Source organism: Bidens hawaiensis, unplaced genomic scaffold, assembly GCF_021521415.1.
Source record: "Bidens hawaiensis isolate Kalapana, Puna unplaced genomic scaffold, B.hawaiensis_p1.1 tig00019079_1, whole genome shotgun sequence".
In the NCBI taxonomy this organism is placed as follows: domain Eukaryota; kingdom Viridiplantae; phylum Streptophyta; class Magnoliopsida; order Asterales; family Asteraceae; genus Bidens; species Bidens hawaiensis.
Window position 1 is genome coordinate 229334 of NW_027492896.1, and position 18158 is coordinate 247491.

At 44.9% G+C, this 18158-nt stretch overlaps 1 protein-coding gene across 1 annotated transcript; it reads right to left on the bottom strand.

The window, feature by feature from the left end:
- Positions 1-530: 530 nt before the first annotated feature.
- Positions 531-16739, bottom strand: LOC143557636 (uncharacterized). Its single transcript, XM_077046669.1, has 5 exons — positions 16238-16739; positions 2763-2799; positions 2252-2488; positions 2102-2149; positions 531-1214 (listed from the first exon to the last, which is right to left on the bottom strand). The coding sequence occupies exons 1-5, from the start codon at positions 16558-16560 to the stop codon at positions 735-737; spliced, it is 1125 nt and encodes a 374-aa protein (XP_076902784.1). The 5' UTR covers positions 16561-16739; the 3' UTR covers positions 531-734.
- Positions 16740-18158: the final 1419 nt, after the last annotated feature.

Here is an 18158-nt window from a genome sequence, read left to right on the forward strand (position 1 = left end):
ATTGGAAACATATGTTTCACACGGCCTTAAAGGCAGCGCAATCACTTCACGGGTAAAAAAAAAAAAAGTTGGACCCACCACTAACATTTTTCCCAACTCGAATACGGCATAGTGTCATTTCCTACACACTAACGCGGATATACTTAAGCAGGTTATACAACTTGACACACTTGGTTAATTTGACTAAAGGCAACTGGTTCAATAAACGAATGGCATGGCACGTTTAACACAATTATATATAAGCAATTCCATAGCACAAAAGGCAATACACATTTAACATTATCATTAACACGAATTATTAAACACGGGTAAAAAATAATAAGACATTTAACGTAATAAAATAAAAGTTACTATCCATATTTAATTTAAATATGTATAAAACCATGTCGCTTAAGACGATTTACAAGCATGCCGCATCGACCTATCAATGTATTTAAAAGTTGCGTTGGGCCCCCTTAGCCACGCTTCAAATCACCCAAGCTTGTTTAGCCCAAATATTAACAAGGTTTATACTTTATACCATTCCATGCTAACTTGTGAATTACCAAAAACGCGCTTGAAACAAAAAAGAATCCATAAAAGAACGAGTCATCATCAAACCACTAAATCCCTATCGTTTCGCCATCTTCAGGCTCCCATTAACATTAAAAACCTATACATCTTTATAACCTCCCCCAGCTCCAAATCCTAACACAATGTATACCCACCCGATCACAAAAAAAACCAACCCAATATCACCAACAAGAACACTTCATGCACTTGCATGAACATAAGCAACCACATCTCCAACACGAAGGGCATTTAGGTAACTTCGCATCCTGGCATTTCGGCTTTGGCAACCAGCAACAACTAAATTTCCAAGTAAGACAACATCCGGGCTGCAAACATTTTGGGCAATGAGGTTTTGGGCATTCCAGGCAGCAACTTGGCTGCCCGACTCTTATACAACAACAAGAGCAGCCGACAGTTGACTTCCCGGTTTTTGGCTTTGACTTTCTTGGTAACCTGAGCTTTTGTTTGATCTTTGTGAGTCGAATTTTGGTGGTCATGGTTTCCATGTCGTAAATGAACTTGTAAAGATGACGGATGTAGTCGGGATAGAGTTCTAAGTTGCAGTGGTTACCGCCTTTGATCCATAAAGGTTCGTATGGGTCCTTAGCTTTTTTCCATAGTCGGTTTCCGTGTAGCCAGCTTACAACGTCGTCCTCCATACCCTGTCGGTTTAGCATCATGCAACCAACCAGGTCAGGTCAAATAAAGTCAAACCAATAAGGGCATATCAATAGGGGTGTTTGTGAGGCTAATGTGGCATTTGACCATGTTTTTGGCTACTGGGTCGTTTTTCGGAGGCAAGGTTTTTTGTGGCAGAATAGGGTCGAATGGCACTTGTGGGCCATGGGGATGTAATATATATATTTTTAATTAGGTACAGACATGATTTTTGTGAGGAAAAAAGAAACAAAATAAATCATTAATTTTTTCAAATTTAAAACTTTTTAAAAATACAAGAAAAGTGGTTGAAATGAAATGCTTATTCATCTCTTCTAACATTCTTTAAAAATATATAAACAAAATTCGTTTATTTATAGAACCTACACATGTGTAAATCATGTGTAGGTATATTTCCTACACATAGCCTACACGTGTGTAAAAATACATAAGAAAACATATGAACATAATAGTTTAATGGTTTTTTTATGTACATAGCATAAACATTTGTATGTAAGAAGTAAAAGTTTTAAAAAATATGAACCATTTAAAGAAAAATTAAACGACTTAGGTTTGTTTTTTGTTCTAGCAATAATTTAGTCTTATATATATTAATAAATAACAATTTTATAAATAAATTTAGAAGTTTTAAAGCTCAATATTTAAGTTTTATAACTGTTAGATTTCAACATTTTTATTTACATTTATAATTTTCAGAATGTCAAAATTTTAAATTATGTAGCATTTGAATTTCAAAATTTACAATTTCCCCAATTATACGAAATCATATATTCTTTTATGATTTTTGTTATATCAAATAATACAAAATTAAGTAAATAGGTAATGATGTAGTATGCTTTTGGGAGTTCAATACGTGAAGGGGGAAACTTACGTGTATCACGAGTGTGGGGCATTTGACCTTTTTAATCTTGTTAACATTCTGCAATTATCAAAAACCATTATTAGCTTCATCGATAACCAACAATTCATTTAAAATACAAATTTCATTTTATTTAATCAGCAAGTAAATCAAATAAGCCACCTTGTAAATATCGAAGCAAAATCTGCAATTAACATGACAAACAACACGAAGGCCAGAAAGAATGGCACTGTGTAACACAATACCTCTTAACCTAGGTAACTTTGAAGCCAAATGCAATGTGGGCCCGCTTCCGACCGACTGTCCATAAAGAATCAAGTCTTCCTGGCTGACCCCATATTCGGTCTGCAGACGCTCGTATACCGCTTCTATATCTGCATATGTGTTAAGCTCACTTGGCTGAAAATAAAAATAGAAAAATTACAATTAGTTCACTTTCTTTACTTTTCGACATTTCGTTAATACAAATGTTTTGACTAGATTTTCTTGTACTTAGGAGGCGTGTGGATGTACGTTTTAAAAAGTAATTAGATAAACAGTTTAAAATCATAAATCCAAACACTGAGTTACACAAACTGTGAAGTTACAGTTTTAATATTTAAAACAGATTTAATTTAAATAACTTGTGTTAGTTATAATATATGTTTTGCTAGTAATAGAAGAGCGGGTTTACCTTGCCTGTTGACGCTCCATAGCCCGAATAATCATATCTGTTAAACAAAACCGACAAAAAAATGATAATATTATTAATCAATAATCATACCAAACATTGAACTGGAAAAGGTAGTCGAATCGTATCCAAGCCCCCTAAAGTTCAACCACCAACATAAATCTTGTCCAAAATAAATCAAGCTAAAAGGTTTTGTAAGCCATGTATTAAAGAAGTAAAAAATCTAGAACAAATATGAAAGAATGTAAAAGAAAACTGTCAAAATTCCACTAAAAATCTTTAACCAAAAAAGTAAAACCCTAATTGGCAAAATGATAGATGTGGTAACAAAAACAATCTCTATCAAGATTTATCAAGAAATTTATGTTTTACTTTTTTACCCTTTTCCAAGATTATTGATCACTAAAACATGGTCCCTTTAAAGATGCAAACTCTAATAAAATAAGAGCTTTCATTTTCTTTTCTTGGATCCAATTTTTTATCACCACAAGATATAATTAATAGAGCTAAAAACACGAGAATGGATTTAAGGACCATAGAACATAATGGTAACGACAGGCAAAGCGTAAAACAAAGTGGAATAGTTCCACGAAGCACTCGTGTTTACAGGTCCTTTGCTAGTTATACAGCTCAATATGTGTATCTATCAATCTATCATGGTATCTTTTGAAATTTTGATGACTTCACATTTTAGATGCGAATGATGAGAATATGATTTACGGACCACAGATTCATGAAACATAACCATAATCACAGACGAAGCGTGATAACAAAACGAAAATGCGGAATAGTTTCACGAAAGCACTCGTGTTGACGGCTCCTTTTGCTAGCTATATATATATATATATATATATATATACCATAGAAGTCTTGTAATGACTCTTGGCATCTTAGATTCAAACCTTAAACCACCTCAAATCCAATTTCTAATCAATGTTTAAAATAATAATAATAACATAATCCATATCCCATCAAGATCATGACCAAAATATAGCACCCTAACCAAGACTAATGAATCAAGTTCAAAACTTTATCCAAACAAGATTAAATTAGAGATAATAGAAACCTAAATAATAACAACATAATAAACAAAAACACCACACATATAAAGTTACAAAGTGATTGAATAATAATAATAATAATAATAATAATAATAATAATAAAATGTTAATATTTGGGGGAACATGAACTAAAAAGAAAAGTTAGGTAACGGACCTGAAGAGGTAGGTCCCAGCAGGGCTCAGTTGGTCCCGCATGACTCACCTTGAACAGGGATGTCTGCGCAAAGACCATCTACTCCCGCAGGACCCACCATGCTCAGAGAAGCCTACGCGCAGTATGCAAGCTGCATACGCAGGGAAAAGCCTCCCAATGGTAAAGTAACCCGCCTGTTCCCGCAGTTGCGGATACAAGCCATCAGGGAAGGCTACCCGCACAGCATAGCTACACGCATAAGGCTTAACACTTACAAATATTCAGTGTCACCTGAAAGAATGAGCAAAGGCGGGAGGGGGAAAACTCCCGCCAAAATGGGCCAGTCCGTATGATGGAGGATCTTTTGCGTGATACCTGACGAGGTAAAGACAAAAGATCTGACCAAGAATGCGACAGCTCACTGACAGCAGCGTGGCAGACAGCACGCCACAGCACTGTGACCAATAGCCGCCGCCTGCCCACCAACTCCTGCCAGACCACGTGCCTAGCCTGCAGTTGGTAGAAGACGAAGAGTGCACGGCACGCCTGCTCTGTGTCAGCCGCTACCTATCCACCACTCACAGGTAGGGCACGTGCATAGGTTACAGTTGGTAGCGTGTTGGGCCGGCTAAACCCCTTGGAAACCCACCTTCGGCTATAAAAGACAGCAAATGGTATTATCATTTCATCATCTACTATCTCGTATAACTTACTTGATAACTGCTCTAATAGTATTCATATACTTTTATATTCAAAGAGCAATATAGACTGATTCTCACGCCGGAGGGTGGTCACAAGGAGGAACCCCCCCCTTCTCAGTGACGAGCTTACGGTGTCTGTTTTGCAGGTTCCCTGAAGTACAACTTACTCTGCTGGACCTAACCTTCGTGGGAAACATTACTTAGCCCCCAGATCACCTATAATCTGCCCGGGGTCACTTAGTGTTTCTTCATTGGCGCCATCCGTGCATAAAGCTAGAACTACATCTTTCTCCAGTTTTTCAAAACTTCCAAGATGACTAGAGAAATTCCGGTAACCACAACCCCAGCCACTGGGGTAAACACCGGCAACACAATGTTTACAAACACTACCCCAGCCACCCAAGCTGGGGCAAGTGAAGTACATTTTACGAACACTACCCCAGTCACTCATGTAGGGGCAAGTGGAGTAAATATTCCACTGGGATTCACTGATGCCCAGCTGGAAAAACGAACTCGAGCCCCTCGCCAAACACTTGATCAAGTGAAGGCATGGGCCGAGGCACGTCAAAGAGAATTTCAGGCTGAATTGGACGAACGCTTGCGTTCAGTCCAACAAGCTGAGGAATTCGGTAGTACTCGCCAGCACCTCAACATGAGTAGTGAGTACGAGTACTCAGACGCCGAGAGGGAAGACTCCGACACCGACGCGAACCCTCGCCATAGGGCGAAAGGGAAGCGTAAGGAAACGGATCCCCAGCCAAAAAGGAATTTTGGGGAAGCATTCCAACCAGTCACGGAAAAAAGCTCGCGTGACTTCTCCAAGGCCTTTAGACCTACTGCCACAAACGCAGGAAGGTCAAAATTTGCAAGGGACATTGCAGAAGCAATCGCCCCGAGGAGTGCCAAACAAATGTCCAATATTGGCACATACGATGGTATATCCGACCCAGATGACCATCTGAACAGGTTCATTGCGGGGGCAACCGTCAGTAACTGGACGGAACCCACGTGGTGCTACATGTTCCAGATGACTCTGGTAGGACCAGCCAGAGCATGGTTCGACCGTTTACCGGTCCACCACATTTATGACTGGGCAGACTTCCAGAACAAGTTCAGTCAACAGTTTAGTCAACAGAGGAAGCACACTGAGGAGCAGTGGACGATCCTCAACTGTGTGAGAGAAGAGGATGAATCCTTACTGGACTTCATCACCCGCTTCAACTCCAAGAAGCTGAGTCTGGGCAACATCAGTGAAGACCTCGTTCGCGCCGCTTTCATTCAGGGCGCTGAATACCCAGAACTCATCCGCACTCTGACGGGTAAAGACGGCATGCCATCCACGTGGGATGCCATAATGACGGCAGCCAAACGCTTTGCCGAAACGGAGAAACAGCTGGGAAGAGATCTCCCCCAGAATACAAACCTCTACACGCAGAGGACAAGGGAGAACAATGTGAGAACCGCCCGGCTAAACAAAAAGAGGCGGCAAGGTATTTGGCAGTCAAGGATAAACTTTGACACCCCCTCAAGCTCTCGCCCTCTGGTTGGCGGAAGGGACAACACGCACCCTTCGAACCGGAAAAACCGTTGGACGCCACTCACCAAGAGCGTCACGGAGATATTTGCCACGGAAAAACTGCCATGGCCAAAAGCCCCAGCGATCCGACAGAAACCCAATGCGGATCAAAGCAAGTCTTGTGACTTCCATGGGACAAAGGGCCATAGCACTGAGGAGTGCACAGCCTTGAGGGACATCGTCGAGACATTTGTCAAGGATGGGAGGCTCGCACACCTCGTGGCATCTATCAAGAAGGGAGGAAGGAACGACAACAGGTACAGGGGTAACGGACGAAAGCCCGTCGACATTAGCATCAACATGGTCCAGGGTAAGGTCAGAGGAAGAAAGAGACCGATAACCGAACCATGCGCATGGAAGGAAGCAGAAGTGCGCTTCCCGCGAGTGCCGGGAGGCCCAAACAAAGAAGGCCCCATTGTCATTAAAAGCCAGCTGGGGCACTACATCACCTCCCGCACCCTCGTTGACAATGGCGCATCGTCGACAGTGATGTACAGGCAGTTCTTCGACAAGCTCGACGATGAAGACAAGGAACGCCTAGAGACGGTCTACGCTTCAATGGAAGGGTTTGACGGCAGCATGAACACTCCCTTGGGCATCCTATCTTTCCCCGTCACTCTCACCGATGGGAATTATTCACGCACGGAGGATGTGGATTTTGTTGTAATGAAAAAACCACATCATACGTATGACATCCTATTCGGGAGAGACGGGATGGCAAGATTCAACGCCGTGGTATCCTCAGTCCACGGCATGATGGGATGGCCAACAACTGAAGGCGTAGCGATGATCACGGGCATTCCCCAGGTATGCATCGCATCTGTCTCCTCTAAACCCAAACCGAAGATGGCCAAACAAACCATCACTGAACCTGAACAGTGGGCATTCAATGGGAAATATCCCGATCAGGCCGTTACCATTGGCCCGACAATTGTTGATCCAACACGCACCTTACTCAAGCGCTTACTGCAGCGAAACGCAGACATCTTCGCGTGGACACCAGCCGACATGACTGGTGTACCCCGGGGTAAGGCAGAGCATAAGCTCAAATGCGATCCGGCCGTTACGCCGATCGTACAAAAGCGCAGAGTAATGGGGCCCGAGCAAACCAACGCGTGCAGAACCCAAGTCAAGGAACTCCTTGATGCGGGCATCGTGCGCGTTAGCAAATATCAAACGTGGGTTGCAAATCCCGTAATGGTACCGAAGAATAACAAACAATGGCGCATGTGCATAGATTTCAAAGATTTGAATAAAGCATGCCCCAAAGATTGTTATCCGTTGCCAGAAATTGATCTCAAGGTGGATTCGGTGGCACCATTTCGCCTTAAATGCTTCTTGGATGCGTATAAGGGGTACCATCAAATCCACATGGCTGTAGATGACCAGGACAAAACCGCCTTTCGGACGCCCGATGGCACATTTTGTTATAAAATGATGCCATTCGGACTTAAGAACGCGGGATCCACGTACCAACGACTAATGGACAAAGAGTTTCACGCCCAAATTGGGAGAAACTTGGAAGTCTATATGGATGATTTGGTCATCAAAAGCCCCGAGCCAGAGGCGATGTTGAAAGACATTGAGGAAACTTTCAACACACTTAGAAAGATAAACATGAAGCTCAACCCGAGCAAGTGTTCATTTGGGGTGGAAGAAGGGAAGTTCTTGGGAGTCATTATTACTAAAGATGGCTTCAGAGCGAACCCTGAAAAGGTCGAAGCCATTGTCAAAATGGAATCACCTACCACCATAAAACAGGCTCAAACACTGAATGGACGACTAGTCGCGCTTAACCGCTTTTTGGCAAACCATGCGGATAGGTCGTTCCCATTTGTGTCAACGCTAAGAAATTGTTTAAAGAAAACGCACTTCCGCTGGACACCAGAAGCGGAAGCAGCTTTTCAGGAGATTCGATCACGCCTGATCGAACTCCCAACACTCACAGCACCACAAGCGGGGGAGGAGTTAATCCTATACCTCTCCGCAACAGATAGAGCAACCGGGGCAGTCCTGCTTGTAGAACGAAAAGGCATCCAGATGCCAATCTATTATGTTAGCCGCGTGCTGGCAGACGCGGAAACCCGGTACTCTACCCTGGAAAAACTGGTCTTGGCACTTATTCACGCTTCACGCAGGTTGAGACGATATTTCCAGGGTCACCCAATCACTATTCTCACCAACTTCAAACTCTCAAATGTTCTAGGCAAACCCGAGTTATCGGGACGTCTAGCCAAGTGGGCAATTGAATTGGGAGAATATGCGATTCAATACAAGCCGAGACCAGCCATTAAAGGCCAGGTCCTGGCTGATTTTATTGCAGAAGTCCCCGCTTCACGGGAGAAAGAGTGCCAGGAGGAGGTTCAACCCTCCCCAGCACACGAAATCAATGAGGTCTGGCGACTCTACACTGATGGAGCAGCTAGTAACGAGGGTTCAGGCGCAGGGTTAAAATTAACAAATCCAGCAGGCCAGGAATATACTTATGCTATTCGGCTGGATTTTCCAAGTACAAATAACGAGGCTGAATATGAAGCATTCCTGGCCGGATTGAGGATTGCGCGTAAAATGGGTGTAAAAAATTTGGAAGCCCATGTGGATTCCATGCTAGTGGCAAACCAAATAAACGGGACGTACACGGCTGTGAACGACACAATGGCCCTGTACCTTGCCCAGGCCAAAGCCATCATGCGCGATTTTAATGATTGTAAAGTGATACACGTCAAGCGCAGCGAAAACAAATCTGCGGATGCGTTAAGCAAGCTTGCATCACTGGCCTTCACCCACTTGGGAAAGGACATCCGCGTGGAACTCCTCGAAACACCATCAGTCCCGCACAAGGAAATTTGTGTCATCCAAACCGGTACAGAAACATGGATGACCCCAATAATAAAATACCTTGAAGCAGGAACGTTACCAGAGTCGAAGTCACAGGCAAGAAAACTACGCTGTAAAGCACTGAATTATCAGCTGGTCAATGACACCCTTTACAGACGTAACTTTCTTGGCCCATTGTTAAGATGCGTGGACAACCAAGATGCTGACTACCTCCTAAGGGAGGTTCACGAAGGCATCTGTGGAGTACACGCAGGCCCCCGCGCTGTGGTAGCCAAGCTAAACAACGCGGGATACTTCTGGCCGGGGATGCATATGGACGCGTTGGCATACATCAGAAAATGCAGATCTTGCCAGCTTTACGCACCCAACACGCATCGCCCGAAAAATGAACTTGTTCCTGTCACTTCCTCGTGGCCATTTCAGAAGTGGGCCATTGACGTGACAGGCCCATTTCCAACAGCAGCTGGGAATGTTCAGTTCCTAGTGGTAGCCATTGACTACTTCACCAAATGGATAGAAGCGAAACCTTTAGCCCAAACAACCGCAAAGCATATCAAAAAATTTATTTGGGAATTTATTATTTGTCGTTTTGGACTTCCACAGAATTTGGTAAGCGACAATGGCACCAACTTTGCTGACAAGAAGCTACAGCAGTGGCTGAAAGAACTTCAAATCACCCACACCTTTACCTCAGTGGCACACCCGCAAGGTAACGGTGAGGTGGAAAGAGCAAATAAGAGCATCGTCGAAGGCATAAAGAGAAGACTCTTGGAACATAGATCCGGTTGGGTGGACGAGCTTCCACACGTCCTTTGGGCAAACAGAACGCTGAAGAAGACCAGTACGGGAGAAACCCCGTTCAGTCTCACTTATGGCACTGAAGCCATGATCCCAGTCGAAATCGGTTTACCCTCACCAAGGGTCTTAATCCAACCAGAAGACAATGATGCGGAAAGACGGTTAGACCTTATGCTAACCGAAGAGCGCAGAGACTTAGCCGCCGTGCGTGAAGAAAACTACAAACGACAAATGCAAAAATACTACAACACGCGGGTAAAACTCTGCAACTTCAAGGAAGGAGACTACATACTGCGTAACAACGAGGCTTCGAACCAACAACGCCCAGGAAAGTTGGCCCCGATTTGGGAAGGGCCATACATTATCAAAGAAGTTCTGGGAAAGGGCGCATACCGGCTCGAAAGGCTCGATGGCACTCCCATCCCTAGAACATGGAATGGAGCTCAATTACGCAAATGTTATATGTAGATCAATTCCAACTTGTAAAGAAAAGGCCTAGAGCCACTTCTAATGGAAATGATTCTCCTTTCATGATGTATTAATAGCTTGTAACCTATGAACTTCCCTTACGGGAAGAAGTAGTTGCGTGTGGAAGGCGGCAATACCCGCATAAACACAACGCCAAAATGTTAAAAAGTCCTAAGGAAAACCTACACGCAGGTCAGATGTAGGTAAAGTTTAGCCATCCTTGTAAGTGCAAGTGACGGTCTTACCCGCACAATCACGAACAAGGAAGCCAAACTTAACTTACCGTCTACCACGTTAAAAGGTTAACTTATGAACACTTAAAAAAGGATAAGAAAAACCTACACGCAGGTCAGATATAGGTCTAAAGTTAAAGCCATCCTACTAAGTGCAAGTGACGGTTACACCCGCACAATCACGAAAGAGGGAGCGAAAACTTTAGTCCATTATCAACCACGTTCAAAGGTTTAACTTAATGCCTTAGAAATTTCGAAAAGGAAAACCTACACGCAGGTCAGATAGAGGGTAAAGATTAGCCATCCTACCAAGTGCAAGTGACGGTTTTACCCGCACAATCACGAAGGAGGAGGCGAAACTTTAACCCATCATCAACCACGTCCAAAGGTTCTTATTCTAAACACTTGGGAAATTGCTAATTTAAACTAAGTATGCAAGTCATAAGTTTATAAAGCAAAGAACCCAAGGAAGGAAATAACAATCTTATACGCAAAGAGATTAATATTTCACAATCAATTACAAGAATGGCTGGGTAACTACCCGCCTAAAAGAAATCTATACAAGGCTAAGTCTATCCTAGCAGTGGGAAGGGATCTTCAGGATCAGGCTTCAGGGCCACCTCCGCTTGGACCAGCACCGTCAGAGCGCGGCTGCCCAAGGAAAGCCTTAAGGATGCTTAGCCCATCATCAGCAGCAGCAGCTTCATTCACCTTCTCCACCACTGGATGCGGGAAGGCAGCGTACTGATTCACAGCTTGGTCATAAGCAGCTTCAGTATTAACATTGAATAAAGGGAAGTTGGAGGGCGGAAAGCCTCTCTCAGCAAACCCTAGACCAAGCAGGAAGCCAGTCTTCTGCCCATCCTCATGAGAAGCGTTGAGGGCTGCGCTCATTGCATCGTCGTAAGAGGTCTCTGAAAGGACCCGACGCACAACCTACAAAAGAAAATTACAAGTTAGAACATTTTCTAATTACGAGCGGAAAGCGTAAAGAAAAAGATAAAGATACCTCAGGCAACGCTTCTCGAAGCAGCCATTGGAGGGTAGCTTGACTTTCTTTGTAAGCACGTTCGGCTCCGCTTTTATCAAGGTTGGCAAGTTGAACTTCCTTGGCGGCAGCTTCTTCGACGCTTTTGAGTTTCCTTTCAGTACGGTCAAGCATCCCCCTCTGGTCAAGGATCTCCTGCAGCTTCTTGGCATCTTCCATTGCCAAGGCGTCATGAGCATGCTGAAGAGCCTTTAATTTGCATTTAAGCTGCTCATTCTCTTCGCGAAGTGGCTCAGCAACAGCTTCAGCCTTGGCAGCCCTCTCAGTTGAGTTTCGCGCAGTCTCCTTGGCCAGCCGAAGCTGTTCATTCACAGCTTGGGCAGCCTTGGAGCGGGCCTCGAGTCGCGCCTGGACTTCAACCTCGAGGGCCTTGAATGCCTTCTCCTTCTCGGCTGCGGCAGCGGCCAACTGCCGGTTCTCCTCCCGAAGAGCCCGCGCTTCAGATACATCTTTGGCGCGAGCTGCTTTTAACTTGTCGTTTTCACGACAAAGCAGCTCGACGCGGGGCTGCGTTCGGGCCTGGAGAACCCGAAGCTCATTGGTTAGCCTACCCTCTTGGTAGCTAGCCATGGCTTCCCCCAACGCACCATGAGGAGCAGCGTGGCGAGCCCAGTCCACGCACTCCACAGGGGTGCGAAGGGTTGTTCCTCGGCGTATGTTCCATCTTGGAACATACACTTCATTGGAATCCGACACTGCAAAAGAAACAAAGGCAGTTAGGAAAAGATGACAAAAATATACAAAGAAAAAAGAACCCTACGTACCTGTAGGGTCAATAACAGGCCGATAGCCGCCAAACCCATCACCTGAACCTAAAGGAAATCCATCCAACAGGTCAGGCAGACGGGAAGGTGGCGTAGATCGGCGGGAAGCCCGGCGCGTACCTGATGGTCCGGCCGTCGGTGCCGGTGGCGCAGGTATAGTGGCAGCCGCCGTGGTAGCCATTGTTGGCGCCGTCTCCTCAGCAACAGTAACCGCCGGCTCCGTGAAAGATGCTGTAAAAATTGCACTCACGGCCGGCGGAGACACCTTCTCAGCTGGAACAGCCTCAGGAAGGCTGGAACCAGCGGAAGCAAGCGTAGACGCCTGGGTCGACGCCTCGGGAAGGCTGACCGAGCCTACCGTCATTGGCGGGGGAATACTTACTCCAACTCCACCCTGGAATGCGTCAACATCCACACCTGCACAAGCAAAAGTGTTAGAAAAATTTATTTGAAACAACAAATCTAGACAAGAATTATGGGGGTACTTACGGGGTTTCTTGAGCTTGAACGCACGGACGAGCGGGGGCGAACCCGATGGAGCCGGCCTCTTGACACCGGTAACCGTCGTCGTCGCTGCCTCCCCGGAGGTAACACCTGCAGCCTCCGGAGCGGTGGTCTCCTCACCACCGGGCTTCCCCGCCACCTCTGCATTATCTGACTCCGAGTCAGATAGGACTACCGGGTCGGCCGTAGAGGCCACCTTCTCCTTGCCTTTCCCGACGGCAGCCTTTTTCTTCCGCACCAGTGGAGGACCTTCTGCGGATTCCTCAGAAGAAGAAATGTCATGAACTCCAGCAGCAGGCACAGCATTGAGAGGTTCAGGGTAGAAGATAGGCTTACCTGGCCGTCGGTGGCTCAGGATCTCTTGGCCTGGCGGGTAAACCTCCACGAACCGACCCGCAGTCTGCTCTAAGATGGGCAACTCGTTCTCGTCCAGAGCACGAGTACCCATCCGCGCAGGACCATCTTCCTCCCGCGGATTCAGGAGCGACTGAAGATCGTTACCCTCTGAAATCAACAAGAAAGTTAGAAAAAATCGTAGTCAGCAAAAAAGAAACAAGACATACCATAAGGGGTAGAGTTCGAACCATATTCAAGGACGATCGGAACCTTATCCGCATTCGCCGCCTTCCACACCCGGCTCATCCCCAGCATCACCATCGCCGACTCCGGAAAACGGAAAACCGGGGACTGGACCCGGGATATCTTCGCGAACCATTCCGCCTCCTCGTAGTTGATGGCGGGAAGGTTCGGAAGCGGCTGGCCATTCTTGAACTTCATGGCAATGGGGATGGCTCGAGCGGATATAAAGAAGAACTCTCTTCTCCATGAGCGAAGACTCCGCTCGGTGGTACAAATCTTTAAACCCTTGATACGGGTTGTAAGAGTGTACCACCCTTGGATGCACCTCCAAGTATAGAAGGTCATCAGGCGGTCAACAAGGGGCTCAAGGCCCAGTATCCGGCACACCCACTCAAAGTGCCGGACCTTGGCAATGGCCATGGGGTGCACCTCTGTCAGGTGCACACCGTGCCTCTCTAGGACACGGTACACAAACTTTGTCAACGGAAACCTAAGGTTCCCGTAGACAAAGAATGCAGCAAAAACCCCGATCTTGCCACTAGGGGCATCGTACACAGTATGGTGGGGCTCAGGAAACTCAGGCTCGAGAGACTCGAGCATGAACTTCCTGACGATATACTGGTACAGCTCGACAGGAAGATAACACTGGCATTCGCCAGCAGTCTTCTGATCATCAGCATCGTGAGAAGACATGGTGGAAGAAAGAAGAGATTTCAGAGCAATGCTTTACTGAAAAAGAGAAATTCGCCGGAAATTACTGGAGAAGAAGAGATGAAAGTGGAAAGTGTGAATTGCAAATAACCCTCTCCCCCTTTATATAGCAATCGCAATTAATGCGATGAATTTAATACGGAAGAGAGAGAAATCAAAGGTGCAATGAAACTATGACGCGTGGCAAAAGCAAACTGGCAACAGCTGTCAAAAAGGACGTGTGCCAGAGATTTCGCGGCTACGCGCCCGAAATCCCGTGCCCACGCGCCTGAAAAAGCAACTGGAATGACCACATAATGTCATGTCGCCATAACTTCTGGCACGTCCTGACACAGTCAGAAGAAACCGTCGCACGACGTTTGAGGTATTGGGTTGTTATCCATCCAACTCTTCAAATTTCAAAATTTAAAAATTTGAAGACTAAGGTTCAAAAAAGTAAGCGGGAAAATACCCCTTACCTTGGCAAACAAGTAACCATAAGCCGGGTGTGGGTACAGTGTAAAGGCAAAACCCTTCACATACCTAACACCCGCAGGGAATTGAAGCCAAAATATTTGGCAACCAAGTAACCATAAGACGGGTGCGGGTACAGTGTAAAGGCAAAACCCTTCACATACCTAGCACCCGCAGGGAATGGACGCCAGGAATACCTTGGAAGTAAAGTAACCGTAAGACGGACGCAGGTACAGTGTAAAGGCAAAACCCTTCACATACCTAGCACCCGCTGAGAATTGAAACCAGGAAGGATCTTCTGGGCAATGCTTGTGAAAACGGAAATAATATCCCCGCATTGCGGGAACATCGAGTACTACGTTGTTTGAGGCTCCAAGATGGAATTGGTGGTTTAAACATAATTGATCACTATGTTCAAAAACTACCAGAACCACAGCGAGAATCCGCACAACTAAGACTCAATGCTCCTGACTTGCGAGGAGGTTACAGACCTACCCGCATCATACCCAAAGACCAAGCAGGAAACTCGGGAATTTCTGCAAGTGACAAGGACTTCCGCGGGAAGAACCCCCATGGAAAACCTTACAAAAACCCCTTTTCAAAACCCTTTGCTTAAGTCCAAAAATTCACCTCACTTTATTAGACATTCGTGAGAAGAACATTGGACTGGGGGGACTTGAAGAGGTAGGTCCCAGCAGGGCTCAGTTGGTCCCGCATGACTCACCTTGAACAGGGATGTCTGCGCAAAGACCATCTACTCCCGCAGGACCCACCATGCTCAGAGAAGCCTACGCGCAGTATGCAAGCTGCATACGCAGGGAAAAGCCTCCCAATGGTAAAGTAACCCGCCTGTTCCCGCAGTTGCGGATACAAGCCATCAGGGAAGGCTACCCGCACAGCATAGCTACACGCATAAGGCTTAACACTTACAAATATTCAGTGTCACCTGAAAGAATGAGCAAAGGCGGGAGGGGGAAAACTCCCGCCAAAATGGGCCAGTCCGTATGATGGAGGATCTTTTGCGTGATACCTGACGAGGTAAAGACAAAAGATCTGACCAAGAATGCGACAGCTCACTGACAGCAGCGTGGCAGACAGCACGCCACAGCACTGTGACCAATAGCCGCCGCCTGCCCACCAACTCCTGCCAGACCACGTGCCTAGCCTGCAGTTGGTAGAAGACGAAGAGTGCACGGCACGCCTGCTCTGTGTCAGCCGCTACCTATCCACCACTCACAGGTAGGGCACGTGCATAGGTTACAGTTGGTAGCGTGTTGGGCCGGCTAAACCCCTTGGAAACCCACCTTCGGCTATAAAAGACAGCAAATGGTATTATCATTTCATCATCTACTATCTCGTATAACTTACTTGATAACTGCTCTAATAGTATTCATATACTTTTATATTCAAAGAGCAATATAGACTGATTCTCACGCCGGAGGGTGGTCACAAGGAGGAACCCCCCCCTTCTCAGTGACGAGCTTACGGTGTCTGTTTTGCAGGTTCCCTGAAGTACAACTTACTCTGCTGGACCTAACCTTCGTGGGAAACATTACTTAGCCCCCAGATCACCTATAATCTGCCCGGGGTCACTTAGTGTTTCTTCAGGACCCCATAAGATTGACTCGGAGATTGGCTTTGAGTTGAACAAACAGGTCAACGAGTTGACCCAAATCAGCAGCATTACCATGAGAATACAACAAAGTGAGTCTTGCATATGGGTTCTTCAGATAAAAAGCTACAATCTTGTTACCCCTTCTAGTGGGTAACGACAACACATCAATAGAGCAACCACCGTCATTGCCACCGGCACTGGCAGCCGATGTGTAAATAGCATATAACTTACCGTCGTCTTGTTTCTTGATCTGGTAGGTGGGTGGTGACGGAAGAAAGAAGGCGAATTTGGCGCTGAGGTTAGAAATTACGCAACCCATTCGCCACCGTCCACGGCCGTTATAACATTCCGGCGATGATAAAATGGGTTAATTTATGCGATTGAGATCGATTTAGATGAAAAGGTTCGTGGGTTTGTTCTTGATTTGATAAATCTAGGTGGGTTTTGAAAATGGTGAAGTGGGTATTAGAGTTTGGCTAAAAAGATTGGATTTTTACGACGGGATAAGCTACAGCATTCCGGCGATGATTAATGCAATAAATTTATGGGATTGGTGTCGATTTAGGCGTAAAGATTCGTGGGTTTTTTCTTGATTTAATGAATCTAGGTGGGTTTTAAAGGGTTTTGAAAATGGTGAAATGGGTATTGGAGATTGGCTAAAAAGATGGCATTTTTACTGTGAAAATGAGTAGGAGAGAGAGAGAGAGAGACGGCGGAGAGATTGAGAATCAACGGCGGAGAGAGAGATGGGGCGGAGGAAGGTGGTGAAGTGTGAAAGCAGAGGTTGGAGTATGATGACTTCATTGCTGGTCGGTGTGGGCCCTACAGTTACCACTGCTATACAGGACGTATTGGGTCCTCGTATACTCTCTTACATAGTCTTATACGGGGGTATATGAGGACCAATACGTCCCGTATAACCCTATACAAGATGTATTGGTGGGTGTTTGGGTGTGCAAACATGACCAATTAATGATACATGATGAATAACGGTACTATAGTAGAAGAGTACATGATGAATAATGGTACTATACTGCTATACTTACTATGCATTATTTACTTGTACTGGGTTGTGTGAGTGGAGATCTGACGTACAAGTCGTCCTTCTGCTTGAAAATCATGTGGAAGGCATCACGAGGGTTCTATAGGGGCGTTTGTATGATCCGTGGACTAATATTAAATTCCTGATTATTAAGTTTTTTAATGTAGTGTTAGTATATTACTCAAGGGACCACTAGTTAAATGTTTTCAAGGAGTGATGAGAGTAAACTAGTAAACAAAAAGTCATGGACTTATGGATCATAGATTAAACATGTGTAAAAAAGAAATTTTGTAATTAGTATTAGTATTTAAAATAATCTTCAAGCTGTAAATTGCTGCAACCCAGCTGCAAGTAAAATGTTGAAGTGGGAATTGATTGGGTAACAATCAACAAGGAGTGCCAGATTGTGAGACCACAGTAATCTCATACTAGTTCGAAAAGCAATCAAATAACTCACACTAAACCGGTATCCATAACTCACACAAAACCGAGCATGGGGGAGTGCTTGGAGGGCTTAAGTCCTAGGACCACTCCTCCTTTAAGGCCTACGAATTTCTAAAAGTATTTTATATATTAATATAGTTTCTGATCTATTAATTTTAAAAGGCCCACTGTTGAGTTTATATGTTTATTTGTTTAGTATAATTGATTTATAATCTACTTTGATTTATGAAGAATTTGTTTTGATGACTTTTTTGTTACTAATTTTATGTTTTAGAATTGGCATTCAAAGCTTATTATTAAATTCAAAAAATTCATATTTGATTAAATAATTATAGATTGAATGATATATGATTAAATCAATTTATGCTAATGAATCACTTAATTAATTTTTTGTTATTTTTATGTTTTTAAATATCATGTTTTCTAAGCCT

What these genes read in the sequence shown, in the direction of transcription:
- LOC143557636 (XM_077046669.1), bottom strand. Translation starts at nt 16,560, where the DNA reads ATGGGTTGCGTAATTTCTAACCTCAGCGCCAAATTCGCCTTCTTTCTT. An exon ending in TTTGCTTCGATATTTACAAG is followed by an intron (nt 2,150 to 2,251) that starts GTGGCTTATTTG and finishes TGATAATTGCAG; the next exon opens with AATGTTAACAAGATTAAAAA. An exon ending in GCCCCACACTCGTGATACAC is followed by an intron (nt 1,215 to 2,101) that starts GTAAGTTTCCCC and finishes CTAAACCGACAG; the next exon opens with GGTATGGAGGACGACGTTGT.